Source organism: Pseudorca crassidens, chromosome 18, assembly GCF_039906515.1.
Source record: "Pseudorca crassidens isolate mPseCra1 chromosome 18, mPseCra1.hap1, whole genome shotgun sequence".
Taxonomy (NCBI): Eukaryota; Metazoa; Chordata; class Mammalia; order Artiodactyla; family Delphinidae; genus Pseudorca; species Pseudorca crassidens.
In genome coordinates, this window is record NC_090313.1 from 45,098,251 (window position 1) to 45,125,938 (window position 27,688).

General features: G+C 34.0%; 1 protein-coding gene across 1 annotated transcript in view; it reads right to left on the bottom strand.

Moving 5' to 3' along the window:
* KLHL1 (kelch like family member 1) overlaps positions 1-27,688 on the bottom strand; it is a 374,463-nt gene that overhangs the window by 78,524 nt on the left and 268,251 nt on the right. Inside the window, exon 6 of the mRNA XM_067713151.1 lies at positions 19,082-19,268. Coding sequence (XP_067569252.1) covers positions 19,082-19,268 — 187 coding nt within the window. The remainder of the gene's footprint in view (positions 1-19,081; positions 19,269-27,688) is intronic.

Genomic DNA, 27,688 nt, shown 5'->3' on the forward strand with positions numbered 1-27,688 from the left:
AAATGATTCAATAAAATAATTTCAAGGAAATTTTTACTTCATAGTTAAGAATTAATGCTTTCTCTCCTTTTACGTTTTTTTTCACCAAGATTCCTGTTATTGTTAACTATATTAAAATTTGCTTTGAGTTCACATGAAAGATGTAGAGCTGTCTGATCAGACACCTGGTTGTTAATGAAAATCAGTAATTGACATGTGGCTGCAAGAAGGCCATTAACAAGGAGGCAATGCAAACATGTAGAATAAAGGATGGTTTTAATTCTTTCTCCTGTCCACTCAGTTAATCACAATCTAAGGGAAGAGTCACTGCTATTGTTGTCTTGACATGCCATCAGCATGCTTGACGTATATCTTTAACTAGGCTCCAATTGGTGTTCACAGTTAGCATGCATAAGGTAAACAGAACGATGTAATGATACAGTTTTCTTATTTTTTTTCTGTTTTACCTCTAAAATTTATCAATTTGAAAGATTCTCAACTTTTAACTCTTTGTTAACTCTTTCTTTGGAACTAAATAGTCTCTTATAAATGCCTTAGTCTAAGCTTGAGGGACCCCTGCTTGCCTGCTGCCATGCTGGATGCAGGACAGCAGAGTGGGACTGCCTTGTGTCAAAAAGAGATCAGTGCCTCTCAGAATCTTGATTCCCCTTTAACCAAAGCAAAGGAGGGCTTCTTATTCATACACTTGTTCCTGTCAGTCTTCTACCCTAACATTCTAGTCCTCTTTCTCTGCAGTATGATCGTACAATATCTCCTCAAATATAGACGGTCCTAGCTTTGCATGGTTCTGGTGTGAATAAATTTCATTTACCATGGCTTAGTTAAATAAAACAGCCCCTCCCAATTTTAGTTACCACAACATATTAACTGTGAATCACTGCATAAAATACAAACTTTGCTACTAGCTCTTCAGTCCACAAATCACTACTTAAACAACAGATGTACCTCATGATCAGTAACAAATCACCTCACTTTTTCCAAAGCCTGCAGGTGATTGGTCATTGAACTTCTGTTGCTGAGTTCATGCACAGACCCCTGTGTTGCTTTTTTGTCTCCTATGATAAACTCACTGTCATTTAAAAATAAAAAAAGATAATTGAAGAAAGTATTTGCCAACAAAGAAGTTAAGTGGAGCATATAAAGAAAAAGGTGAGAACACTGAAAGTGATATTACAGTAGATACACATACTTCCATACCCAGTTGGTTGAGGATAGCTCCTGGAGCTTTGTTTGTACAGTTGGGCTTCCTGTGTAAGGGTCATGCAGTCTGAGCTTGCTCCCAGCACCTCAAAGAATGCTCCTAAGAGGATAAACAGGTAGACCAGAAGGCTGCTTATGGTGGGACATTGTAAACATGTACAGAAACTGTCCACTCCAGCTGCCAATAAATTAGAGTTGGGTCAAGGGAATATACATTTGGCACCACAAGTTTCCTAGAAATATGATATGGAGATTTATTTTCTGCAGTAACAGAGGTTGGAAATTTTTTTTTTCCATGAAGGGCCAGATAGTAAAAAACAGAGCCTTTGTGGGTTTCCTTATGGGTCTCTTTGTTGCAACCATATGGGCATTATAGAGTGAAAGCAACTGTAGACAATAGGCAAACAAATGAGTGAGTCACAATTAAATTTTATGGGCATTGAAATTTGAATTTCACAAAATGCTAATATTCACTAAATTCACCATGAAATATTATTCTTTGTTTGATTATTTTCAACTCTTATAATGTATAAACCAAAGCCATACAGAACAACCGGTGGGTTAGCTTTGGCTTTTAGTCCATTGTTTGCCAGTCCTTACTCTTAAAATACCAATAAAATATAAATATTTGGAGAAAAAGACACCCAACAAATGTTTATTGGTCATAATAAATCAAAGAACTCTTCCTTTTAGAAAAACATTTATTAAATTTTCATATAGCAATTTGTATATAAGATTTAACTAATCAGGGTGGCCTTTCTCAGCCAACCTTCATAAAAATAGCAGCACTGTTCCCTTATCCTGTTCTTCCCATCCCCCTTTTTTTACTTTTAGTTATATTTCTTGATAACTAGTCATTGCATAAACTAAACTAACTTGTATATTTGTTCTTAATCTGCTGAATATAATTTAAACTGCAACAGACCAGGGACTTTTGCTGTTTGGTTTACCAGCACTGAGAACAGTGACTGGAGATTAGTAAGTGTTCAGTGAATATTTGTAGCAGAATTAGATAATCCAAAAAGATGAATTAATAACCTGGGAACCCAAGAAATGCTGGGGAACTGGCAGTAGAATGGATACAATTGTAACCCAATTTCATAATTAGTACTTTCCAATTTGGGGGCAGAGATTTAAAAAATCAACAAAATCTATTTTATTTTCCTAATTTTGGGAAAAAAAGTAATATTAACAGAACAATCAGAAAGTCACATTTTCTGTTCAACACGTGAGTACCTATAAAAATTAGTTTAATTTAATAGAATTATAATTAGACTGCCAAACATATGAAACCATTATTATTCATGCCCATGCTTCAAAGGTAGACCTAGGCAATGGTCACCCTTACAGATTCCTGTAAAGAAACCACTTAAAAGGAAATTGTAATTATGTACAACAAAAAATACCTCTGACTAGAATGTAATGACGATAGATCAAGTAAAGATTAAGAATAGTATAATATGTGAACATAATTTATTTGTATAATTGGTATAAAACATATTTATTTGATTATAGTAAAGAATAATAGCTGTTTTAAAATTCTTTTAATCTGATAAATATTAAATTGATACTGACATTGAAATTTTGATATATATAAAATGTAGAAAACAATGGTTAATATATAGGGTTAAAATATATATGTGCAAATCAGATGTGCAAAAGCATAACTATATTTTTTATAGGTATACACATGTTGTTCATTAACTTCCTTTCAAAAGGAACTTTGTCTAAAAGTCAAAAGCTTACTAATGAGACCTTTCTTGGCTGGATTTGTTCTGTGAACTGTAAAAGTCTTAACCCTGAAAACTAGAGTTTTAAATGTGAAAAAATTTGCCAGCACTGAATAATATGTAACATTTCAAAAGATTACCTCCACCATTATTTATTGAGTCAGCATTCAGTTAAGTTTTTTACATGTGTCCTTGTCTTGATATTTGTCATGGTATCTCAAAAAGGTATGTGATATTATTGTCATTATATATATGAGGAACACCAACATATGGAATACTTAATTATGTTGCTAAAGAATACAAGGCTCACACAGCTCTGTTATAATTTTACTAAAATAAGTAAACATCACTCATCAAGTGGTATTTGGGGTTGTTAGTGAGGAATTAGGCTTTAAAGTCTGTACACCAGCCAAAAGTCCTAAAATAACTAAAATTGTTTTCATTAAAATCCCTTACATTTCTACTAAATGCACGTTAATATGGACTTAGACAAATATACACACAGATATATAGCTGTACTTTGAAAAGTTTAAATTTAGTATGGAAACATTCTTTGTTGGGTATTTCTTTGTTGTTGATACAAAATAAAATACCTAGTTTTCTTTTGTATAGTTTGTTCTTATATAAAATTAAAAGTAAGTAATTAAATGCATAATGGTACTCTCAGCACAACACAGATACTGGAACTTTCTGAGGCATCAGCATTTTCACTTCTCCCATCTCTTGCTTACTCCAGAGAAATTGAGGTTGACATCACACCTCATCATTGAAATGATTATCTCTATCTCTCTCAGCAGGTATGGTTGGATTCCTTGAGTGATATGTATAGTTAATATGACTCAAGTGTAATAGAGTAAATTAAATGTGCTTATTCCCTGTGATATTTATTCATGAATTTTGCTCTTGGTATTAAATCATCTCTTGATGGGTATATCATTATGTGTATAGATCATTATCTACAAGTCTACATGAGCATTTCTGAACCACATTAGTGCTGCATGATCTTAAAAGGAAATTTTAAAAGTCAGGCATCAAGACTACCTGAGTGTGAAACAGAAATAACATAAAATTCTTCAAAAGCTTTGACATTAAATAAAAATACATCTGATAATTCCAGTATATCAAAGAATATTTCATATGCATTAAAAAATCCCCAAAAGCCCAGGTTGTTATCCAACATGTGAAATGTTATTACTAGTAGAACAAAAAACATGAAGAAGCAAATAGGTTTAGTAATGAATAGCCATAGAGAAAACAGCATATTTTTGTGATTTATTTACTCATATATTTGTATGGTTTTCAAGAAGCAAGAAGATTTTTTTCATGATTTCTTTTCCACGCATATTTTTTGCAAGTCATGTTATAATGTCTATAACATTGGTTAATGTATCTCTTATTCATGAAAGTGCAGTGGTCACAAAATGTTACTTGTACATGACTGCTCACAGCAGTTTTACCTATAATAGCTAAAACTGGAAATATCCCAGGTGTTCATCAGCAGGAAGCTGGATAACCAGATTACTATTAAGGAATTCAAAGGAAAGAATAAATTATTGATACACATAACACCATGGTAGAGTCACCAAAGTATGCTAGTTGACAGAAAGTTTAGATAAAGGCATATGAAATGTGTGATTGCATTCATATGAAGTTTAAGAATAGACCAAACTATTTTAAGCAGAAAGAAATTCAGAGAAGTGGTTGTCTTGGAGATGTGGAAGCTGGGGACTAACTAGGAAGGGATATGAGGGAGCTTGCTGAGGTAATGGCAATGTTTTCTATCTTGTAAGGACTTTGAATTACACAAATATATGTATTTGTCAAAATTCATTTAAAAGTACATTTAAGATTTGTGCATTTCATTGTATGTTAATATTGTCCAAAAGCTCTAAAATAATATTGAAATCTAGTTAATAATATGATGATGTGTCCAGTATGAAGTGTACTTATGTCTACAACCTTGAAATGTATTAAAAATATGATAGATGAGTAGAGGAATAATAGTTGGATAAATATGTGTTAAAGCAAATGTAGCATAATTTTAACTGTAAAATCTAGCTGAGTATGTGGAAGTTAACTGAATGATTCTTTTAAGTTTTATATATGTTCAAAAATTTTGTATTATTTTGGGAAAATGAAAACAGATGTATTTAATATAACTGGATTGGTATAATAAAAGTGGCAAGAACACAATGCTAAGATATAGATGAGGGATAAATAAGGCTAACTGAGAAGCCATGGGTGAGAGAATATTACAATAGGGTTAGACAAGCAAAGAAAGAGGGATAAAAGGAAAAAGACACTGAAGCATCAGATAATATATCTATGTGTGGGTAGTACTGCAACCAGTGTGGTGCTTCATATCTGAGGAAGTGAGTTGTGAAATTTGGTAAAGATTAAAAGTATCCTTCAAGACATTTATGGTGGAGAGAAAAATAGGAAAAAACTGCTGGTTAAATTTGTAATGATAGCTGGTGAAGGATAGATGTTGCACTGGTAAAGAATATTGGGCTCTTCCTGGGGGAAGGGGGCCTAATGAAGGTTTTTATTTTATTATTTTATTTATATCTTTGTGTTTTAATGATCATGCTAAAAGCTGTGATAAGTTACTTTGGAAATAATGAGCTGTATGAGTACGATTGGAGAGAGATTGGAGGTAGGGAGATCATTATCTAGTTTAGTAATGTGTTGTCAGGAAAAATGGTCCATTTGATAAACACATGAAATACCCCAGGTTTGCAGGCATAAGATGACAAAGCTTCAACTAAAGTAGTAGAAATGCTGATGTAAATCAGACAGTCCCTGATAACTGATTAACTATAGAGAGCAGAGTAATTCTGACAACTAAAATTTGAAGCCAAGTTAGACGGAAGTACTAATAGTAGGGTATAGTCTAGATATTAACAGGTTTTTTTTATAGTAGGAAATATAATTACCTGTGTTGAATTATAGAACTTTTTATTTAATAAGTATACCATGTATTTCAGCCTAGAAATATTTAATCCCAGAAAAATAGGATTTTTATATTTCATAACTAAAAGTTGCTTTTTTCATATGGATAATTTTTCTTTGAGGAAATAATATACACATAAAAGTTAAATTTTAAAAAATGGGTATTTTAGAGCATATTTAATTTTTTCAATTACTTTCTTTTGTATTTCTTAAAATAATAAAATAAGGTTTATTTACCTGTCCTGGGATTTTTTCTTTACCCTGTACACTAGAGAACTAGTTCCAAACTTCAGTAAAATTATAAATAAAAATCACATATTAAGAATTAAAAGTATGTGGGAATTTTATGCTGATATTTAAAAAAGTCACTTTGAGCACATCTCATCATTAACAGGTTAAAGGTGGGAAAAAAGGGTAGAAGAAAGATCACCAATTTTGGAATTACACAGATACCTAGATTTAAAGTCTACCTTAATTTTAACTACTTACTAAAAGGTAAAAATAAGAAGTTTCTTAACCTCTGTCAAAATCAGAATGATCAAGAATATACTCTCAACCTAAATTTGCTGTAAAATGTAAATGAAATTTTGTATATAATGGTGCTTGGAAGTTAGTAAAGCACATGTTATTGGGGGGGTGTTGGGACAAGATGGCAGAATAGGAAGATCCTGGACTCCCCTCCTTCCACAGACACACCAAAATTACAACAACACATACAGCAACTATTTCTGAGAATGACTTGAAAACTATCAGAAAAGATTTTCCACAACTAAAGATAAAAAGAGGAAGCCACATTGAGATGGTCAGGAAGGGTGCAGATGCAGTCTGCCTGGGACCCACACCCCCAACACTGGAAACCAGGGACAGGAATGATATCACATTTGTGGTGGTCCTCCCTGAGAAACAAAGCCTCGAAACCCTACATGAATCTCCTGAACCCTGGGGACTTGCACTGGGAAGACAAGCTCCCACAATGTTAGACTTTGAAAACAAGCAAGCTTATGTCCAGGAGAGGCAGAGGGGTATAGAAAACCAAAATTTGCTCTTAAAGGTCATGCAAAACTCACTTTCTCTGAGACCCAACACAGAAAAAAGCACCTGAGTCATACTGAGGGGATTTATTGATTAATTTTAAGGTGTGTTTCTGAGGGACTGGGAGCTGTTAGAACTTTCTCTGGGTATAGAGGAACTGGCAAGGGCCAGTCATTTTTGTTTGTTTGTTTTTCCATCATCCTCTACCTAGCTGACCCTGTGCTGGTAGGTGTCATTTCTGACTCTCCCCACGTAACTTACTTGCACAATTCAACCCACCCCAGGTTCACCTGTGGACCTGACAAAGGCAGTGCTCCTCCAAAGTGGCCACCTACCAGACCCAATAACCACTTTCAGCTGGCAGCAGAGACCATCCAAAGCAGCTCCTTTCACCACCAGTCCTGGCAGGCACACTTGATTGGCAGTACAGCCTATCCAAGGTGGCTCTCCACCCTGACAGATTCGGCAGGTGCCCTTGACCAGCACTGATATTTCCCTGAAGGTGATCTCACACCAGGAGCCAGTCACACACAACAGAGTGCATGCAACATTTGTGACTAGGCCTTTCAGCCAGATGCATGGCAGTTCAGTCCCACACACTAGGTATATCCACAGCAATCACAGCCCAACCACAACATGAGGGCACATGCAGCCCACACAGGAGAAAATCCTGGGTCACCTGGTTCTGGCAACCAGGCAGGACAGTGCTACTGGGTCTGATAGGACACCTCTACTCAAAACCACTCTTTCAAGACCAAGAGATGTAGCTGATCTACCTAACGCATAAGAACAAACACAAAGAGTTAGGAAAAATTAGACAAAGGAATATGTTGAAAATGAAAAAACAAGACAAAGCCTCAGAAAGAAAAAATAGCTAAATAAAATGGAGATAAACGATCTTCCAGGAAAAAGGGTTCAAAGTAATGGTCATAAAAATGTTCACTGAGCTCAGGAAAAGATGAAGGAACACAGTGAGAACTTCAATAAAGAGATAAAAATATATATAAAAAAAAACTATACTAGAGGGAGTCAACAGCAGATTAGATGTTGCAGAAGAATGGATCAGTGTAAAAGACCCAATCAGGATAGTAAAAAGAAAAAAGAAACCAAAAGATGAGGACAGTTTAAGGGAGCTCTGAGACAACACCAAGCATACTAACATTAGCATTATAAGCTTCCCAGAAGAAGAGAGAGAAAAAGGGACAGAAAAACTATTAGAAGAAATAATGGTGAAAACATCCCTAAACTGGTGCAAGAAAGAGACATTCAAGTCCAGGAAGCACAGAGAGTCTCACAGATGAACCTATACCATGACAAAATTATATAATCATCTCAATAGATGCAGAAAAAGCTTTTGACAAAATTCAACACTCATTTAAGATACAAAAACTCTCAACAAAGTGAGTGTAAAGGGAACATACCTCAACATAATAAAAGTTATATGTGACAATCCCACAGAAGCAACATACTCAATGGTGAAAAGCCAAAAGTATTTACTCTAAGATCAGGAAGAAGATAAGGATGCCCACTCTTTCCAGTTCTATTCAAAATATTATTGAAAGTCCTAGCCACAGCAGTCACACAAGAAAAAAGAAATAAAAGGCATTCAAATTGAAAGGAAGTAAAACTGTCACTGTTTACAGATGACATGATACTATATTTAGAAAAACCTAAAGACTCCACCAAAAATATTGGAGCTTATGAATTCAGTGAAGTAGCAAGATATAAAATTAAAGTACAGAGATATGTAGTGTTTTCATACACTAATAATGTTCTATCAGAAAGATAAATGAAGAAAACAATGTCATTACAACAGAATCAAAAAGAATAAAATACCTAGAAAAATTTAAGCTAAAACATGAAAGATCTGTACTATGAAATCTATAAGACACTGATGAAATTGAAGACAATACAAAAAAATTGAAAGATATAATGTGCTCATGAATTGGAATAATTAATATTGTTAAAATGTCCATACTACCCAAAGCAATCTATGGATTCAATGAAATCCTTACCAAAATACCAATGACATTTTTTCACAGAACTAGAACAAATAATCCTAAAGTTTGTAGGGAATCACAAAAGACCCAAATAGCCAAAATAATCCTAAGAAAGAAGAAAAAGACTGGAGGTATTATGCTCCCTGATTTCAAAGTATACTACAAAGTTATAGTCATCAAAACAGCATGGCAGTGGCATAAAAACAGAAACATAGATCAATGGAACTGGATAGAGAGCTCAGATATAAACTTACACTTATATGCTCAATTAGTCTATGACAAAGTAAACAAGAATATACCATGGGGAAAAGACAGCTTCTTCAACAAATGTCTTGGGAAACTGGGCAGCCATATGCAAAAGAATCAAACTGGATCATTTTCTTACACCATATACAAAAATAAACTCAAAATGTATTACAGACTAAAGTGTGAAACCTGAAACCATAAAATCCTAGATGAAAATGTGAGCAGTATGCTTTTTGACATCAATCTTAGCAATATTTTTTTTTTGTATATGTCTCCTCAGTCAAGGGAAACAGCAGTAAAAATAAACAAAAGGGACCACGTCAAAGTGAAAAGCTTTTGCACAGGGAAGGAAACTATCAACAAAAAGAAAGACAACCTACTGAATGAGAGATGATACTTGCAAATGATATATTCAATAAGGAGTTAAAATCCAACCTACATGAATCCAAATCATAGAATTCAATATCAAAAACACAGCCTGGGCTTCCCTGGTGGTGCAGTGGTTGAGAGTCCGCCTGCCGATGCAGGGGACACGGGTTTGTGCCCCGGTCCGGGAAGATCCCACAAGCCACGGAGCGGCTGGGCCCATGAGCCATGGCTGCTGAGCCTGAACGTCCGGAGCCTGTGCTCCCCAACAGGAGAGGCCACAACAGTAAGAGGCCCACGTACCACAAAAAAAAAAAAAAAAAAAACCACACAGCCTGATTAAATAATGTGCAGAGGACCTGAACAGACATTTTTCCAAAGAAAACATATGAATGACCAGAAGACACATGAAACAATGTTCATATCACTAATCATCAGGGAAATGCAAATGAAACTCATGAGATTTTGAGATCTTACACCTATCAGAATGGCTCTCATCTAAAATACAACAAATAACACATATTGGTGAGGATGTGGAGAAAAGGGAACCCTTGTATACTGTTTTGAGGAATGTAAATTGGTGCAGCTACTATGAAAAACAATATGGAGTTTCCTCAAAAAATTAAAAATAGAACTTCCATATTACTCAGCAATTTCACTTCTTGGTATTTACCTGAGGAAAATAAAAACACTAAATCAAAAAGATATATGCATCCTTATGTTCATTGCAGCATTATTTACAATAGCCAAGATATGGAAACAACTTAAGTGTCCACAGGTAGATGAATGAATAAAGAAGATGCAGTATACATATACAACCAAATAATACTCATCCATAAAAAAATGAAACCTTGCCATTTCAAAAGCTTTGATGAATCTAGAGGATAACAGGCTAAGTGAAGTAAGTCAGACAGAGGAAGACAAATATTCACTTATATGTTTACTCTAAGGAAAAAATCAAATGAACAAACAAAACAAAAACAGGCTCATAGATACAGAGAACAAATAGCTGGTTGCCAGAGGGGAGGGAAGTGGAGGGTTGGGCAACATAGGTGAAGAGAATTAAAAGGAAAAAACTTCAAGGTAAAATAAACATCACAGGGATGTAATATACTATATAAGGAATTTAGTCAATAATACTATAATAATATTGTATGGTTATATATTGTTACTAGAGTTAACTGCTGTCATCATTTCATAATGTGTTTAAATGTGAAATCACTATGTTGTACACCTGAAATTAATATAATATTGTACATCAACTATACTTCAATCAAAATATGTGTATAAATCATTGATGAAATAATTTTATCATTCCCAAATGATCAGTTACTAAGGATAAATAACAGATTCACAATAATTCTTTTTTCTTGAGGAGTACTTCTGGGAAAGTTATTCAGGTAATGGCAATCTTTTGTTTACAGTTTCCCTTTAAAATCTTCCAAAGATTATAAATAAAGGAGAATTTCATAGTTATACAAAGTTTATATTGATAAATAGTATATATACACACACATACATGTGATTTTTCATTTTGGATATTTACTAAAATTAGCTAAATAGGTTGTAATTTAAGTATGGCAGATATTTACTGAAAGCCTACTCTAAATAACAATGCTTTCTGATGTTAAGAATGTAAAGTTCCTGACTCCAAGTTGCTTATAATTTAGAAAAGGGAATTAATCTATTATATTAGAACAAATATGCTCATGAATTTATACTTGTAGTTCTGAATATTTGTTAACAATGCCTCAGATCCAAGATATGTATTGATTTCTATTTAAGCTCAGGCATGAATTTGAATTGTATTTGCTATGGGAAGAATATGTAAGGATTCAATCAAATTGTTAGTGAGTCACCATCTACATTGTAATCAGAACTGCTCTAACTTATTACATGATATAATATAATACTTTGAGGTAGAATTATTATCTTCATTTTAGAGATGTGGAAGTTACATGTGAATATAGTATTACCAAATTTGTGAATATTCAAACACTGTCAAACCATGGAAACATCAATGGTATACTTTATAAATATGTAAAAAGTGGGGAAATGTCAGGTTTGCTAATAGTTTAATTCTAAACAAAATCCGTACTCTCCAAAAAGTATAGGGCATAAAACAAGTAAAATAATCTATGGAGGAAAAAATCAGGATACAAAAGAAAAAGGAGGCTTCTGCTTGATAGAGAATGGAAGACACTCCAAAGTGCCCTCCAGTTAAAATACCAGTAAATCTGGGCAAATTGCAATAATAACATTAATTTTTTGCATTGCTGGACTTGAAAGTAAGAAAAAACTCCAAGAAAAAAACTTCAGCCAAATAGCTGAAGAACAGTGAGGTGAAACCTGGGATAGAGTTTGCTACCCGAGTACAAAAGATAGCATTTCCTTGGAGTGGATGTCCACACCTACAGTAAGATCTAGAGCATCTGCTTTGGGCCTAACATGAGGTGGGAGAATGATCCAGAGACTTTGCATTAAGCCTGGAGCATTGAAGAGGACTGATAAAGCTGTATGTCACTGGTGGCCCTGGTTCTTTGTTAAAACTGACTTATGCTTGCTAGAGGAAAGTGTGAAAAGATTTTAATGTAAAATGGAACCCAAAAATATGAAATAGATAATCTCACGCATGCTCCCTGAGGGAGATAACACAAGAACCGAGAAACTGATTTCCCACAAATGCCTGATTTAAAGACCAAAATTTACCAATGACCGTCTGCCAAGAATCTCTCCCCATCCTCAAGCCAATAAACTAACTTCTTGGACTCTGGCTGGAGTCTGCCCTCTTTGCATTCCTTGCCCATAAACACAGCCTGCCCCAAACCCTCAGTGGATGAGCCTGTAGCTTGCTAGAGATTGCATCTCCAGAATTGCAATTCCTCTGCTATTCCTGGTGTCAGAAACAACAAACAATAGACTTAGACTCTCAAGCTTTTAGGTGTTGGAGTTATTAGCTACAGAATATAAAATAAACCTGTGAAATATTTAAAGAAATAATAGATTAAATTTTTCAAAAAGCATGTAAGATGAGAACATCAGCAACATTATCATATATATCTCAAAAAAATTCGAAGAGAAGTTTCATAAATGGACAATGTTGAAATTACAAATTTGCAGGGGCCTCTGCTGTTAAGTATGGATTAGCTTGTATCAAATAAGCTATCTCCATAAGAATAACTATAAAGTGATAGTCTTAGAATACAAAATTTAGCTGTTTAAAAACATTAGAGATTAAAAAAATGATATCAAACACTTAGGAAGACAAATCCCAGATAGAAGGGATGAGAATTGAAATGAGGCCAACATCCTTTGCCATTTTCCCCTTGGGAAATGGCTGATTCACAGGCAGCACTAGGCTGAGAGTCCTTGAAGCACTTGTTGGCCCAGGCTTGTTGGTAGCCTTATGCAGCTGGGGAGACACTAACTGTAGTTCAGGGCAACCAAGGTAGTCAGGACTTTAGACTCAGAAAAAAGAATGACAAGGCATAATTGCTTGTCTTCTGGGCACTTACTAATTTGTAAGACATATACAAGGAGAGACAGAAATCCAGGCAGAAAATGGAAGCTAAGATGCTAAAAAATTAGAACTGGTTCTTCTGAGGTGAAAATAAAATGGCATTCAGGGCCCAGTAAAGACCAATGACCTTGGTATACATACAGAAAGCAAACAAGGAGTAGGGCGACCCTCACAGATACTACATCTTAGCCTCAAATTTTCTAATGCTTGTTTGGAAGAAGGTGTTTTGCTCTTACTTAAGTGTCTGTCAAAAGGAAAGTTATCTCTGAGAGAATTTAAGGTTGTCCATAGCCTCTATATATTCTCATACACAGTATTCATCATTCTCTCCAAAACTGCCAGGTATGCTATGCTACATACTAGATGTTTACAGCAAACTTGTAAAATATTTAACTTATTCCTTATAAAATAGACAAAATGAGAAAAACACCTCAGAAGCTATTTCTATTGAACTTTATGCCAAATACTGTAGGCAATTAGTTCAAGAAACTGAAATAAAATATGTAATAACTGGAAAAATAGCAAACTAATATGTCACTCTTCAGCAGTATATTTGATGATTAAATACATAAAAAATTGAAATTACAAAAATATTCAATTTCATTACTAAAAGGAGAAATATAAATGTAATGACAAGAATACAGGGTTCATTATATTATTTTTTCTACTATTATGCTAAAATTTTTAATAATAAAAAGGGTTTTTAGACAGAAAATTTGTTGACAAGGCCCTAAAAATGGCACTATTTCCATAATTTAGTGCTACTATAAATTCTTAAAAATTTTCAAGAAAGAAATCAGCTCATATGTCACAAAAGCTTTACCTTCCCACCCAGTAATTTTCCAGCCAGTTATCTGTATAAACACTCAAAGCTTAGGAAAAACTCTTAATGTATGCAGATACTAGTGATGGTGTTATTTATAGAAAATAAAATGGATTATTCCACCAAAGTGTTTTATAATAGGATTAAGCTCAAGTAAACCGTGGCATTTTTAATGTGAATAAGAATTAGTAAGGTACTTGAAATGATGTATTTAAAAAATTTAATGAAATATAAATTTACACATATAATATAATTAATAAATAAAAGCAACAAAATAATAATTCTTAGGTATGTTAATAAATCTAAATATGCCTATATTTAGATACCAGAGTGAGAGAGATGAAGACAATTGTAAATAGGTAATCTCTGTATAAATGTAGATATAGAGTTATGTCTGTATACAAACATGTATACACACACACACACACACACACACACACACACACACACACATGCACATTTACAGAGAAATTTGGAAAAGAAAATATGCCACTCTGTTAACAATGGTAACAATGATTATATTTAAGTTATAAACTCACAGTTGGTTTTCCTTTTCTTATCTATACTACTGTATATTTACCAGGTTTTCAATATATGTTCATAATTAGAATGAAATAAAATGAATCTTCAAAAAATACAATTTCTATGAGTACAAAACCAAATTATTTTTACTTGCATGGAATTTTCTAATAATCAACCAACATCAGAAAATAAATTCAATAGACTTTTTGATACAAATATTTTCCAGTAACCAATAGCACCAAATTTTATTTCATAGCTTACATGAATCATACATTAGTGTGAGACATTTCAAGCACTTGAGAATAAGCAATTAGTGTTTTACTTTTAACTCAACCTTCTAAAGGATTTATGATGATTCCTATGTGATTTGTAATAAAATTCTTACCAAAATGAAAGCATATTTATTGGTACAATTTACTGCATTGTTTTAAATCTGCATTTGATTTCAGTTGAAAACATTTAAAAACTTTGTCCTCCTAATAAAAATAGTTTTTAAAAATTCATTGACTTTTTCTGTATTTAATTTTATGTCCCATTTTTCATTCATAGTAGAACAAACATTAATAAATATATTAATCATTTTAATTGTCCTTAAATATGCTATAAATTACTACATCGTTAAAAACTTATTTTTCAGTATTTTCCAGTATGGCAGCGAATTAAATCATACTTTCCAAGAGATACTGCTAACTTCATTTATGACTTGATTCTTTTCTCTCATACAATTCATGTGATTCCCAACTCTTAAATGTTGTTTGTATTGGTATAAAAGGTATTTAATTTCTACATAATGCTAACCATATAAATTCCACTGATATGAATATCTTGTTGTCCTATCTTCTTCCCTATGTTACATTACTATTATGTCATAGAACCACTATAGTCCATGCCTCCAAAGTTCCTAGATGGCTTGGCCTTAGTCCATAATGTGATAAGGAAAGTCAGCCCAGGTTGCTGCTGAGTTCTCTGATGGTTTCTTTGGCACTCAACAAGCATGTTGGAATGCTGTGTATTAGTTTAGCCTCTTTACATTTAACACTGTAATTGTTACAGAAACACAATACAGTATTGAGAAAAGATAAATTAGACTAGAGATTTTAAGTGACATTCATGGATTTGAACAGGCATCTCTCTGATCGCAAAGACTACTTTCTTCACTCGGAACATCACCTGCTTTCTATGATGTCTAGATTTCAATTCAGAATCTATCATTCTTATCCTTTCCCTGAAATCTGCTGTGTCTTTCCTCTACTACCATGTGGCTTTCATTTCTCCACTGGCTATATTTCAGCCATAAAGGATTTCTCTCCATTTTTAAAGATATCACTCTTCTTTAGCTGTAAACCCTCACATTTGATTTATCTCTAGTCTGGAATTCACCACCACACCTACTCTGCTGCTCCAGTAATGTGCTAAACTAATGCCTAATAATTCTTTAGATTTCAACTAAAAACAGCAACAACAACAAACACTTTCTCTGTACTTCTCTACTCTTCTAGACTAGACTAGGTTGGCTCCCAAGCATTATACTGATTTCACTCGCAATTCCATTCCTGTAACACTCATTTTATTCACAAATATTTTGTTTACTATTTGCTTTCCTAGAGTAACTTGGAAGCTTTGTGAGGTAGGGGTAATATTCATAATGTTCACAAGTTCTTAACACAGAGCCGGCACAAAATAGATGTGCAAAAAGTGCATCATTATAGGATGCATGTATGTGTGGATATAAGAAGAAAGGAGGGGAAAGGAGAGAAAAATGCTCTGAATTTTCTTAATATTTACAGAAAATCTGCAAGAGTTGTACTCATAGTTTATCAATCCCATAAAATATCATACAAATCCCAGTAACTGTGGAGCTGAAGAGGAATTCAATAAAATGTTTACATAGCCTTATGAGGCACAATATGAATATGTAAATAATTCCAAAAAGCACACTAAATATTGCATATCATTGTATTGTATTGTAACATACTGTATTATATTGTATTGCATTATTTTTCAAATTAGTCATGCAAAGTAAATTCCAATGTTTTGCTATATTTTTTCTTTTGATTTCCCTGCCTCTTTTTACATTTTAATTTTCCTCATTACCTTTAAAGAAAAGAAAACACAATTTTAAGATAAAATCTTAATGCCTATTTAGAAAGAGCACAAGTTAATAAGGTGTAGAAAACAGCTTTTAAGCAGTAGAAGCACAATGCAAATACAAGGGATTAACTTGAAAATGTCCTAGTTGTTCTTTAAATCTCTTGAAACTGGTAAAGTTTCTGCTGCAGCAGGAAAAGTAGGTTCTCTGAGGTTTGGTAATGTCAGATTTTTATCTAAGTTATGGGATATATTTAATATCCAATTCGTAGAGTGCAGAGGATATGGTAAGAATTCCTAAAATTTCCTTCAATTTTTTTTCTATTTTATTGCTGATTTAATCAGGAATATCTTTTTAAATCCCTTGTTTTGTCACACGCTTTTAATCTTCTGGACTACTGGATAAGTGGAACAATAGCTAAATAATTAGTAGTGTTCAATTATAAAATGAAAGATTCAAAATCCCTAAGAAAGTTCAATTTCTTAAGAATTTCTTCAGCCTCAAAAGACTGCTGTGTAAAATTAGACAAATTCAAATGCTGACAAAGAGCTTAACTCAATAGACCCCCCCATACTCGTATTATTTTATGCTATGGTAATTGTATTTAAAGTCGTTAAATTTAAAAATTTAAATTAGTCATGTCTTTTGGCTCTTCATAGCATAGTGATTTTTATACTAATGTTAATTTGTTGTTTATTGCTCAGTCCTAGTCACTGGCTGGCCTGATTTCATCAATGTTCTTTCTTTATTTTTTCAATGATATGTGTATATTTACAAATTGAATTTATCTTATACAGGCATTCATTCTGTAGAATGCAGTGTTCTTGAAAAGTAAATGTCATTCATTAGACCTTAAAATTTGATAAACATATATAACATCATTGTCCTTTTATTGATATTTACTTTTATAGGTAAAATGAACTTATTAAGATGTTACAATAGGGCTTCCCTGGTGGTGCAGTGGTTGAGAGTCTGCCCGCCGATGCAGGGGACACGGGTTTTTGCCCCAGTCCCGGAGGATCCCACATGCCGTGGAGTGGCTGGGCCCGTGAGCCATGGCTGCTGGACCTGAGCGTCTGGAGCCTGTGCTCCGCAATGGGAGAGGCCACAACAGTGAGAGGCCCGCGTACCGCAAAAATGTTACAATAAAGTTTGCATGCTTCTGCTCCAAGAGATGGCAAATTATATCACGTACTGTGTGTTATTTAGTATTTATTACTCTCATAAGGACTACATGGATACAGGTTAATAGATTTGTTTTCTAAGCTTGAAAAACATTTTTGGGGACATTTCAATATAATTTCTGGTTATTTTTGAGAGAGATTTGTATCTAAGATATTTTGTTTCACCACTTTATAAAAGAGGGTGTTAAGCACTATATCATTTAGGGGGGAAATTTTTGACTTGGTCTCTTAAATAATAACATTAAAGAAAGAGCTAGAAGTGGAGAGAGACAGGGAAGGAGGGAGATTGATGCCATTTCCTTAGTTCTTAAAGTGTCAAGTCATTTACCCTTTTTAACTAATAGTTAAGCTCTTGAATATATATGTTAATATTTTAATGCTCGTTTAATGTGATAATCACTAGAAATCCATAGCCCAGCAAATAGGAGTAAATCTTCAAAAAATTAAACTAGTGAAAATCATTTTATAGTCACAGATATCTTCTTGGCAAATAAAAAATGGGAAATGTGTGTTGTTCTCTATTGATTACCTGAATTGTTTCCCTTTGCCTCCTATTTTGGGATCTCACTTCACAGTAGTTGAGGTAAGTTCTGTTGCTTCCTCCTGATTCTTTAACAACAGAGTTCCTTTAACAGAGCTTGAATATGTGGTCATACTCTATGTTTGCCAACTGTATTTTGTACATGTATAATAAATGTATTATGGATAATTATGTCACCTATTAGACGCAAACATAGGACACTTACATTATTTGTCTTGTGTACTTGTTCAGGAAAATTAAGACACATAAAAAAGGCTAAAGAGAACAAACATTCATGGAGATTTTCCCACTAACTATAGAAAAGTAAGAACAAAACCTTCGAATGTATGTATTTGGTCTTAAATCATTCACTTCCTTGTAAGAGTAAAAATGGTAAAAAAAAATTTAAATTTGTAAATGATACCTGCCATAGTCAGTACACCCATTTATAATTGTCTACTTCTTTGTCTGGCTTCTGTATGAGATTCTAAACCCCTCAAAAGCAGAGACTCGCTCCTTCATAATATTACTCTCAGCAAGCATGTGGCTGGCAGATTACATTTCCTTTACTTAGAATAGAAATACATGTTTCAATATATCCAACAAATTATTTGGCCCATGTTTTCTAGGTACTTTTAATCTCTTTTTCATTTCATATGAAGTCTTGTACATAATGCATGAGATAAAACATTTAAAGATGAGTAAGAAGCAGAAGCAGCAACTACAGATTGAAAAAATGGAAAACTGAGAGGTGTCTTAACTTTTCCCTAAATCTTAAATCTTAATGAATAAAGCTGTGATTCTGTGAAGTTTGTTGGTATTACACAGGTTACAACTGTAAAATCACGTCATGGTGTGATACAGTGTGTGTATTACTAAAGATCTAGAACTAAATACCTTTGTTGTTATCCATTCCTCCCACTGCATACAGAGTTCCAACTGTAGATTTTCTAGGTTTAGTTCTTGGACTTTGCATTAAAGTTCTTCTTTCTGGCAATAGATGGTATTTCATTGCTTCCAGAATCAGCTTTTGACATTCCAGATCATTCTTAAATAATGTATGGTTTTCTAGGTCAGCCAATATCTGTGAATAATGCACAATCACTGTTAATAATGATTTTTATAGAGATGAGCATAAGCTATCAAATGAAAAGTAGAAGATTAGTACTTATGATATTACCCCTATATTCAGAGGGATGTAAAATATAATAAGAATTAATTACACTGACAAATAAATATGAGTAAAATGCATGGCTTCCAAGAGAAACAGAACGGATATTATTTTTGATTCCATATTATTTATTATCATTTTACCACACAGAGTATAAAGGTACTTCTAAAGATCACATTTTCAATTCCCTTTCCTTTTTAAGAAAGCTGTTCACAAGTCAAATATAGTTGCCTATTTGTCCATAAACATGTCTGGTGAAGTAAATTAAAAAATAAAGTTCAACAAATTAAGTCCTAACAAGCCTATCATAAATATTCACATATTTACTTTAAGATGTTCCAAGTATAGTTTAAATCCCTTTCAAACTGAAAAAAATCTCAATAAAAATAAAAATTTATGCTCGTAACATCTTTTTAATTATGCAAGCAGTTGAAAAGCTGTACATCAGGCAAAGTAATAGTTTCCAGCCATGAAACTAAAAAAAAATTTACCAAAAATGCAGCACCTGAGGGAATAATAGAGTGAGACCAGAGTTTTAAGTTCTATTATGTCTCCCTTTTACTACAGAAGGTTATCATCTCCACAAATTATTTTCTGTACATTTCTTTGAATGTAACCAAAGTATCTTTAATTTTCCTCTCTCTGTCCCTCTTTAGATTTTCTTTTTCCTTGACTGTTTCAGTATCACATTCTCTTCTTTTGTTCATGAATCTTGTTTTACTTCAAGTGAGTTAAATCTATCATATGGATTTACAAAATTAATAAGTAGAAAATTTAACATTGACTCACTGACCTTTTCGTCTACATTGATAAGACACTGTACCACATTGGTACACAAATTTATTGAGTGAATAAATTAATAAATGATAGCAGCATATAATTAATTGATTTTAACACTATAACTTGAATCTTAATTAAATAAAGTTATTTAACCATTGTAATAAATAAATTACTGGTGGAGATGTCAGAAAGAATATAAAAACACATAAGATACTCATATATATAAGAGGTGGGAAAGATAATAGAATGGCTCTGAGGCTGAATAAGGAGTATAACATATTAGAATTACCAGATACTTTGGAATATAGAAGGGAAGATGTTTAGTTAAAGTCTTGCTTATGCTTCTCTTCTTATATATTAAAACTTTTGTTGCCTTCCTACCCATTTCTTTCTGTTTTAAGGGACTACTATTTTACTTGTAAGATATTAATGAATAGAAACCTTAATGAAATAGAGTTGGGGGCTCAGAGGGGGAGCTCTCATACTCTGAGACAATAGTAGAGCCAACAAAAAGAAGAAAGACTCGCCTTCTTTCATGGCAAAGACTCAACCCATGAAAAGCCAGGAACGAACTCATTTGTTTGCTTAAGGGAACTATTATAGTTTTTAAAATTCAGTACGATGATATATACATTGATGATAAAGCTGAAGCTAAAAACATTGATTTTATCATCTTTTTGGATAGCTAAATATTTATATATTTCTAAACACTCATACAATGTATATAAGGACTATTTCAAAATGTTTATGGATAATATACGGTTATAAAGAAATGTATGGAATCCTGTAAAAATAAAGTATCAGAGCAGAGTCAACTCTGAGTGCTTAGGTTTAAAATACTTTCAAGTAATAATTTCTAAAAGGAAATGAATTTCTCAATGTTGATAGATGTATGCATAAAAATATATTACATATTATTTATTTTAAAGTATATCCTAGAACTTGAAAAAGAATACATACATATATATTTATAACTGAATCACTTTGCTGTATACCTGAAACTAACACAACATTGCTAATCAGTTATACTCCAATTTAAAATAAAAATTTTAAAAAGATGCAAATTCAAAAAAAGAAAAAAAAAAAGAACTCCTTAGACCTAGAACTTAGATCTCAGACTCCCTAGACCTCACTGCATGTGTGGCAGTCCACTTGGTCTTGAGTAAGGCTTGTCTTAAGTTTCAAAATCTCCATTTATGGGCAAACACCTCCTCTCCAGGCCTCTTCAAAGCCCACCTGGGCCTCACATGTCTGCACGTATTATAAATGGTTAAGAAACAGAGAAGAAGCCAACAGATCACAAACTTTTACATAGAGAGGTCAGCAGAAGGATCAACCGTTAGAAAGACAGTGAAGTTGGTTTTGAATGAGTTTAAAGCATCTCTGCTTCATTCTCTCTCCAACTGTCCAAACCACACTTCCTGGGGCTCATGAGTAAGGTGGGCTGGCACTCCTCCCCTGGGTCCCCTTCATCCCATCAGGAGGCTGCCAAGTTTGCTCTGGCAGGAACCACACCCACCAACTTCTCCCTGTTTAGTATCTCTGTTCCGCCATCTCCAAATGTCAACTGTCTAATCTGATGAACAGTTTCTAAATGTGAGAATGCCTTACTCAGGAAACACATGGTTTATTTAACTCGAGCCTTCTGAAGACAGTGGCCCTGTTTTTCTTGTTTCTCCCAATAAAAATCAGCTCATAGCAAGCCAAAAAAAAAAAAAAAAAAAAAAAAAGATCTGGAAGATATACAATATAAAATTAAAACTTATACTTTATTTCTGTAAAATGACAGATATTCTGTACTTAAATGATATTTTCCATTTTATTAACAAATCATTTTGTAAAATTTCTTAACTTTAGTGTACCCAATCATTTGAAAAAGTTATTTATTTTGAAAAAAATTGAAGTCTTCATAATCTCTGTACTTATTACTGTGTGTTTTCAAACTATTACTTGTAACTATTTCTCACTTTTGAGTACTATATGACTTGTGTCTGTATTTCATCTCCCCTGACACTTTTTAGGATTATTCCATCCCAAATTCAGGCACAAGTTTGGAATAATAAGATGGTTAAGCTGTCCTTTAAACTTGGACTATCTTTAGATTTTCTGCAATGATCCAAGATTAACACAAATTTTTCTCCTCACTATACAATGGAAGTTAATTTTGTTTTTTACATTCTTAAATTTTTGAATAAAATTAAACTACTGTAACAGTTCCTCTGCTTTTTCCACTTAGAAAAAATATCAATATGTTTCAATAATGGTATACTACTTTGAAACATAGTCATGTTTATGTACAAGAATTTGTACAGTAATTGTCTATAAATCAGATTTTATTCTTAGGATATTATATACTAATATCCTTTCCAGTCAAAGATAATTATAGTACAACTTAGTTTACAAGAAAAATGTCCTTGGAAGTTTGTCAATATCTTCACTGTTAGATATGTTCTTACGCTTGGGATAAAAATTGACTATGTCCCTATGAGTTAATTGTGCATTAAACCTCAAGAAAAGATCTCACTATGTGCAAAATAATGTTTCAGAATATTTTGTCATGTAGAAAATATGTCAGAAATAAGAATATCCTTAGACTTAATATGAAAGACAGCATAGGGTGTATTAACGATTAAGACTGTAAAATTCTAGGAAGCTGATCCATCCGAGGATCCATGTCAGCTAGGCAGTCACTTTGCAAATATGATCTACCTCTCTATAACATTGGTAGTTTATCTTTGTGAGTAAATAATGACCATCAAGTTGTAGGGTAAACCTATAGTGGCAGAAGAGAACTGGGTCAATAAACATATATGTAAATCTTGTGTATGATATTCAGAAATGACTAACATAAAATACTAGAATAATATATCCCTTAATAGCTAGAATACTCAATAGTAACTTTGTTAGTTCCAGTTGCCAGAAATGTTATAAATTTTTACTTAGAATAAGGATGTTCTTTGAAATTGTTTATATTAAACATTATTACTTTATTTTTGTACATTCTTCTTAAAGTTTACTGGCTTTATCACTAACTTCACTTTAATTAGGAAAAAATGAAAAGAAATACAATTATTTAAACAATACTTCTTTCAAATGACCATTACATTTGTTATTAAAATACAAATAATTTTGATTGTTAATGGTTTGAGGAGTTGAACCACATATTAGCACCATAAAAATATTTAATGCGGAGGACCTTTAAGATGGCAGAGCACTAAGATGTGGAGATCAAATTCCTCACCACAAATATATTAAAAATGCATCTATATGTGGAACAACTCCTACAGAACACCTACTAAACGCTGGCAAAAGACCTCAGACTTCCCAAAAGGCAAGAAACTCCTCACATACCTGGGTAGGGAAAAAGAAAAAACAGAGACAAAAGAATAGGGATGGTACCTGCATCTCTTAGAGGGAGCTGTGAAGGAGGAAATTTTTCCACACACCAGGAAGCCCCTTCACTGGCGGAGATGGGGATTTGGGCAGGAGGCGGTGCTTCGTACTGACGGAGGAGAGAGCAGCAACAGGGATGCAGAGGACAAAGTGGAGAGATTCCCACAAAGAGGATCAGTGCCAACCAGAACTCACCATCCTGAGAGGTTTTTCTGCTCACCTGCTGGGGTGGGTGGGGGCTGGGAGCTGAGGCTTAGGATTTGGAGGTCAGGTCCAAGGGAGAGGACTAGTGTTGGCTGCGCGAAGACAGTCTGAAGGGGCCTAGTGGGCCACAGCTAGCCGGGAGGGAGTCTGGGAAAAAGTCTGGAACTGCCTAAGAGGCAAAAGACCATTGTTTCAGGGTGCACGAGGAGAGGACATTCAGAGCACTGCCTAAACGAGCTCCAGAGATGGGTGCAAGCCACGGCTATCAGCATGGACACCAGAGACGGGCGTGAAACGCTAAGGCTGCTGTTGCAGCCACCAAGAAGCCTGTGTGCAAGTACAGGTCACCATCCACACCTCCCCACCCAGGAGCCTGTGCAGCCCGCCACTGCCAGGGTCCTGTGATGCATGGACAATATCCCCAGGAGGACACATGGCACACCTCAGGCTGGTGTAACATCATGCGGGCCTCTGCTGTGCAGACTTACCCCGCATTCTATACCACTCCCACACCCCGACCTGAGTGAGCCAGAGCCCTCTAATCAGCTGCTCCTTTAACCCTCCTCCTGTCTGGGCAAAGAACAGATGCCAGAGGGCAACCCACATGTAGAAGAGAGCCAAATCCAAAGCTGAACTCCAGGAGTTGTGTGAACAAAGAAGAGAAAGGGAACTTACTCCCAGCAGCCTCAGGAGCAGTGGATTAAATCCCTCAGGAGCAGTGGATTAAATCTCCACAATCAACTTGATGTACCTGAATCTGTGGAATACCTGAATAGAAAATGAATCATCCTAAAATTGAGGTAGTGGACTTTGGGAGCAACTGTAAACTGTAGACAAAATAGACTTTAAAATAAAGATCATTACAAGAGACAAAGAAGGGCACTACATAATGATCAAGGGATCAATCCAAGAAGAAGATATAACAATTGTAAATATTTATGCACCCAACATGGGAGCACCTCAATACATAAGGCAGATGCTAACAGCCATAAAAGGGGAAATCAACAGTAACACAATCATATTAGGGGAGTTTAACACCCCACTTTCACCAATGGAAAGATCATCCAAAATGAAAATAAATAAGGAAACACAAGTTTTAAATGATACATTAAGCAAGATGGACTTAATTGATATTTATAGGACATTCCATCCAAAAACAACAGAATACACATTCTTCTCTAGTGCTCATAGAACATTCTCCAGGAAACATCATACCTTGGGCCACAAATTAAACCTTGGTTAATTTAAGAAAATTGAAATTGTATCAAGTATCTTTTCTGACCGCAGTGCTATGAGACAAGATAACAGTAGCAGGGAAATATCTATAAAAAATACAAACACATGGAGTCTAAACAATATACTACTAAATAGCCAAGAGATTGTTGAAGAAATTAAAGAGGAAATCAAAGAATACCTAGAAACAAATGACAGTGAAAACACGATGACCTAAAACCTATGGGATGCAGCAAAAACAATTCTAAAAGGGAAGTTTATAGCAATACAATCCTACCTCAAGAAATAAGAATAATCTCAAGTAAAAACCCTAACTGTATACCTAAAGCAGTCAGAGAAAGAAGAACAAAAAACCCCTCAAAGTTACCAGATGGAAAGAAATCATAAAGATCAGATCAGAAATAAATGACAAAGAAATGAAGCAAACAATAGCACAGATCAATAAAACTAAAAGTTGGTTCTGTAAGAAGATAAACAAAATTGCTAAACCATTAGTCACACTCATCAAGAAAAAAGGGAGAAGACTCAAATCAATAGAAACAGAAATGAAAAAAGAGAAATAACAACTGACATGCAAATATACAAAGGATCATGAGAGATTACTATAAGCAACTATATGCCAAAAAAATGGACAACCTGGAATAAATGACAAATAAACAACAATGAAAAATAAATGACAAATAAACAAATTCTTAGAAAAGCACAACCTTCCAAGACTGAACCAGGAAGAAATAGAAAATATGAACAGACCAATCACAAGGAATGAAATTGAAACTGTGATTAAAACTCCTCCGACAAACAAAACCCCAGGACCAGATGGCTTCACAGGAGAATTCTATCATTTAGAGAAGAGGTAACACTTATCCTTCTCAAACGATTCCAAAATATAGCAGAGGAAGGAACACTCCCATATTCATTCTACAAGGCCACCATCACCCTGATACCAACACCAGACAAAGATGTCACAAACAAAGAAAGTTACCGGCCAACATCACAGATGAACATAGATGGAAATATCCTCCACAAAATACTAGCAAACAGAATCCAACAGCACATTAAAAGGCTCATACACAATGATCAAATGGGGTTTATCCCAAAAGTGCAAGGATTCTTCAATATACTCAAATCAATCAATGTGATACTCTATATTGACAAATTGAAGGGTAAAAACCAGATGATAATCTCAATAGATGCAGAAAAAGCTTTTGACAAAATTCAGCACCCATTTATGAAAAGAACTCTCCAGAAAGTAGGCATAGAGAGAACTAACCTCAAAATAATAAAGGCCATATATGTCAAACGCACAGCCAACATCATTCTGAGTGGTGAAAAACTGAAAACATTTCCACTAAGATCAGGAACAAAACAAGGTTGTCCACTCTCACCACTCTTATTCAATATAGTTTTGGATGTTATAGCCACAGTAATCAGAGGAGAAAAAGAAATAAAAGGAATCCAAATCAGAAAAGAAGAACTAAAACTGTCACTGTTTGCAGATGACATGATACTATACATAGAGAATCCTAAAGATGCTACCAAAAAACTGCTAGAGCTAATCAAAGAATTTGGTAGAGTAGCAGGATACAAAATTAATGCACAGAAATCTGTTGCATTCCTAAACACTAATAATGAAAAATCTGAAAGAGAAATTAAGGAAACACTCCTATTTACCACTGCAACAAAAAGAATAATATACCTAGGAATAAACCTACCTAAGGAGACAAAAGACCTGAATGCAGAAAACTATAAAACACTGAGGAAGGAATTAAAGATGATAGAAACAGAGAGAGAGATATACCATGTTCTTGGGTTGGAAGAATAAGTATTTTGGAAATGACTATACTACCCAAAACTATCTACAGATTCAATTCAATCCCTGTCAAACTACCAATGACATTTTTCACAGAACCAGAACTAAATATTTCACAATATTTATGGACACAAAAAAGACCCTGAATAGCCAAAGCAGTCTTGAGAAAAAAAAATGGAGCTGGAGGAATCAGACACCCTGACTTCAGATTATACTACAAAGCTACAGTAATCAAGACAGTATAGTAGTGGCACAAAAACAGACATATAGATCAATAGAACAGGATAGAAAGCACAAAGATAAACCCATGCACATATAGTCACCTTATCTTTGATAAAGGAGGCAAGAATATACAGTGGAGAAAAGACAGCCTCTTCAATAAGTGGTGCTGGGAAAACTGGACAGCTACATGTAAAAGAATGAAATTAGAACACTCCACTTCCTATGACCATACAAAAATATAAACTCAAAATGGATTAAAGACCTAAATGTAAGACCAGAGTCTATAAAACTCTTAGAGGAAAACATAGGCAGAACACTCTATGACATACATCACAACAAGATACTTTTTGACCCACCTCCTAGAGAAATGGAAATTAAAAAAAAAAATGAAAAATGGGACCTAATGAAACTTCAAATCTTTTGCACAGCAAAGGAAACCATAAACAAGGTGAAAAGACAACTCTCAGAATGGGAGAAAATATTTGCAAATGAAGCAACTGACAAAGGATTAATCTCCAAAATATACAAGCAGTTCATGCAGCTCAATATCAAAAAAACAAACAACCAATCCAAAAATTGGCAGAAGACCTAAATAGACATTTTTCCCAAGAAGATTCACAGATTGCCAACAAACACTTGAAAGGATGCTCAACATCACTAATCATTAGAGAAATGCAAATCAAAACTGCAA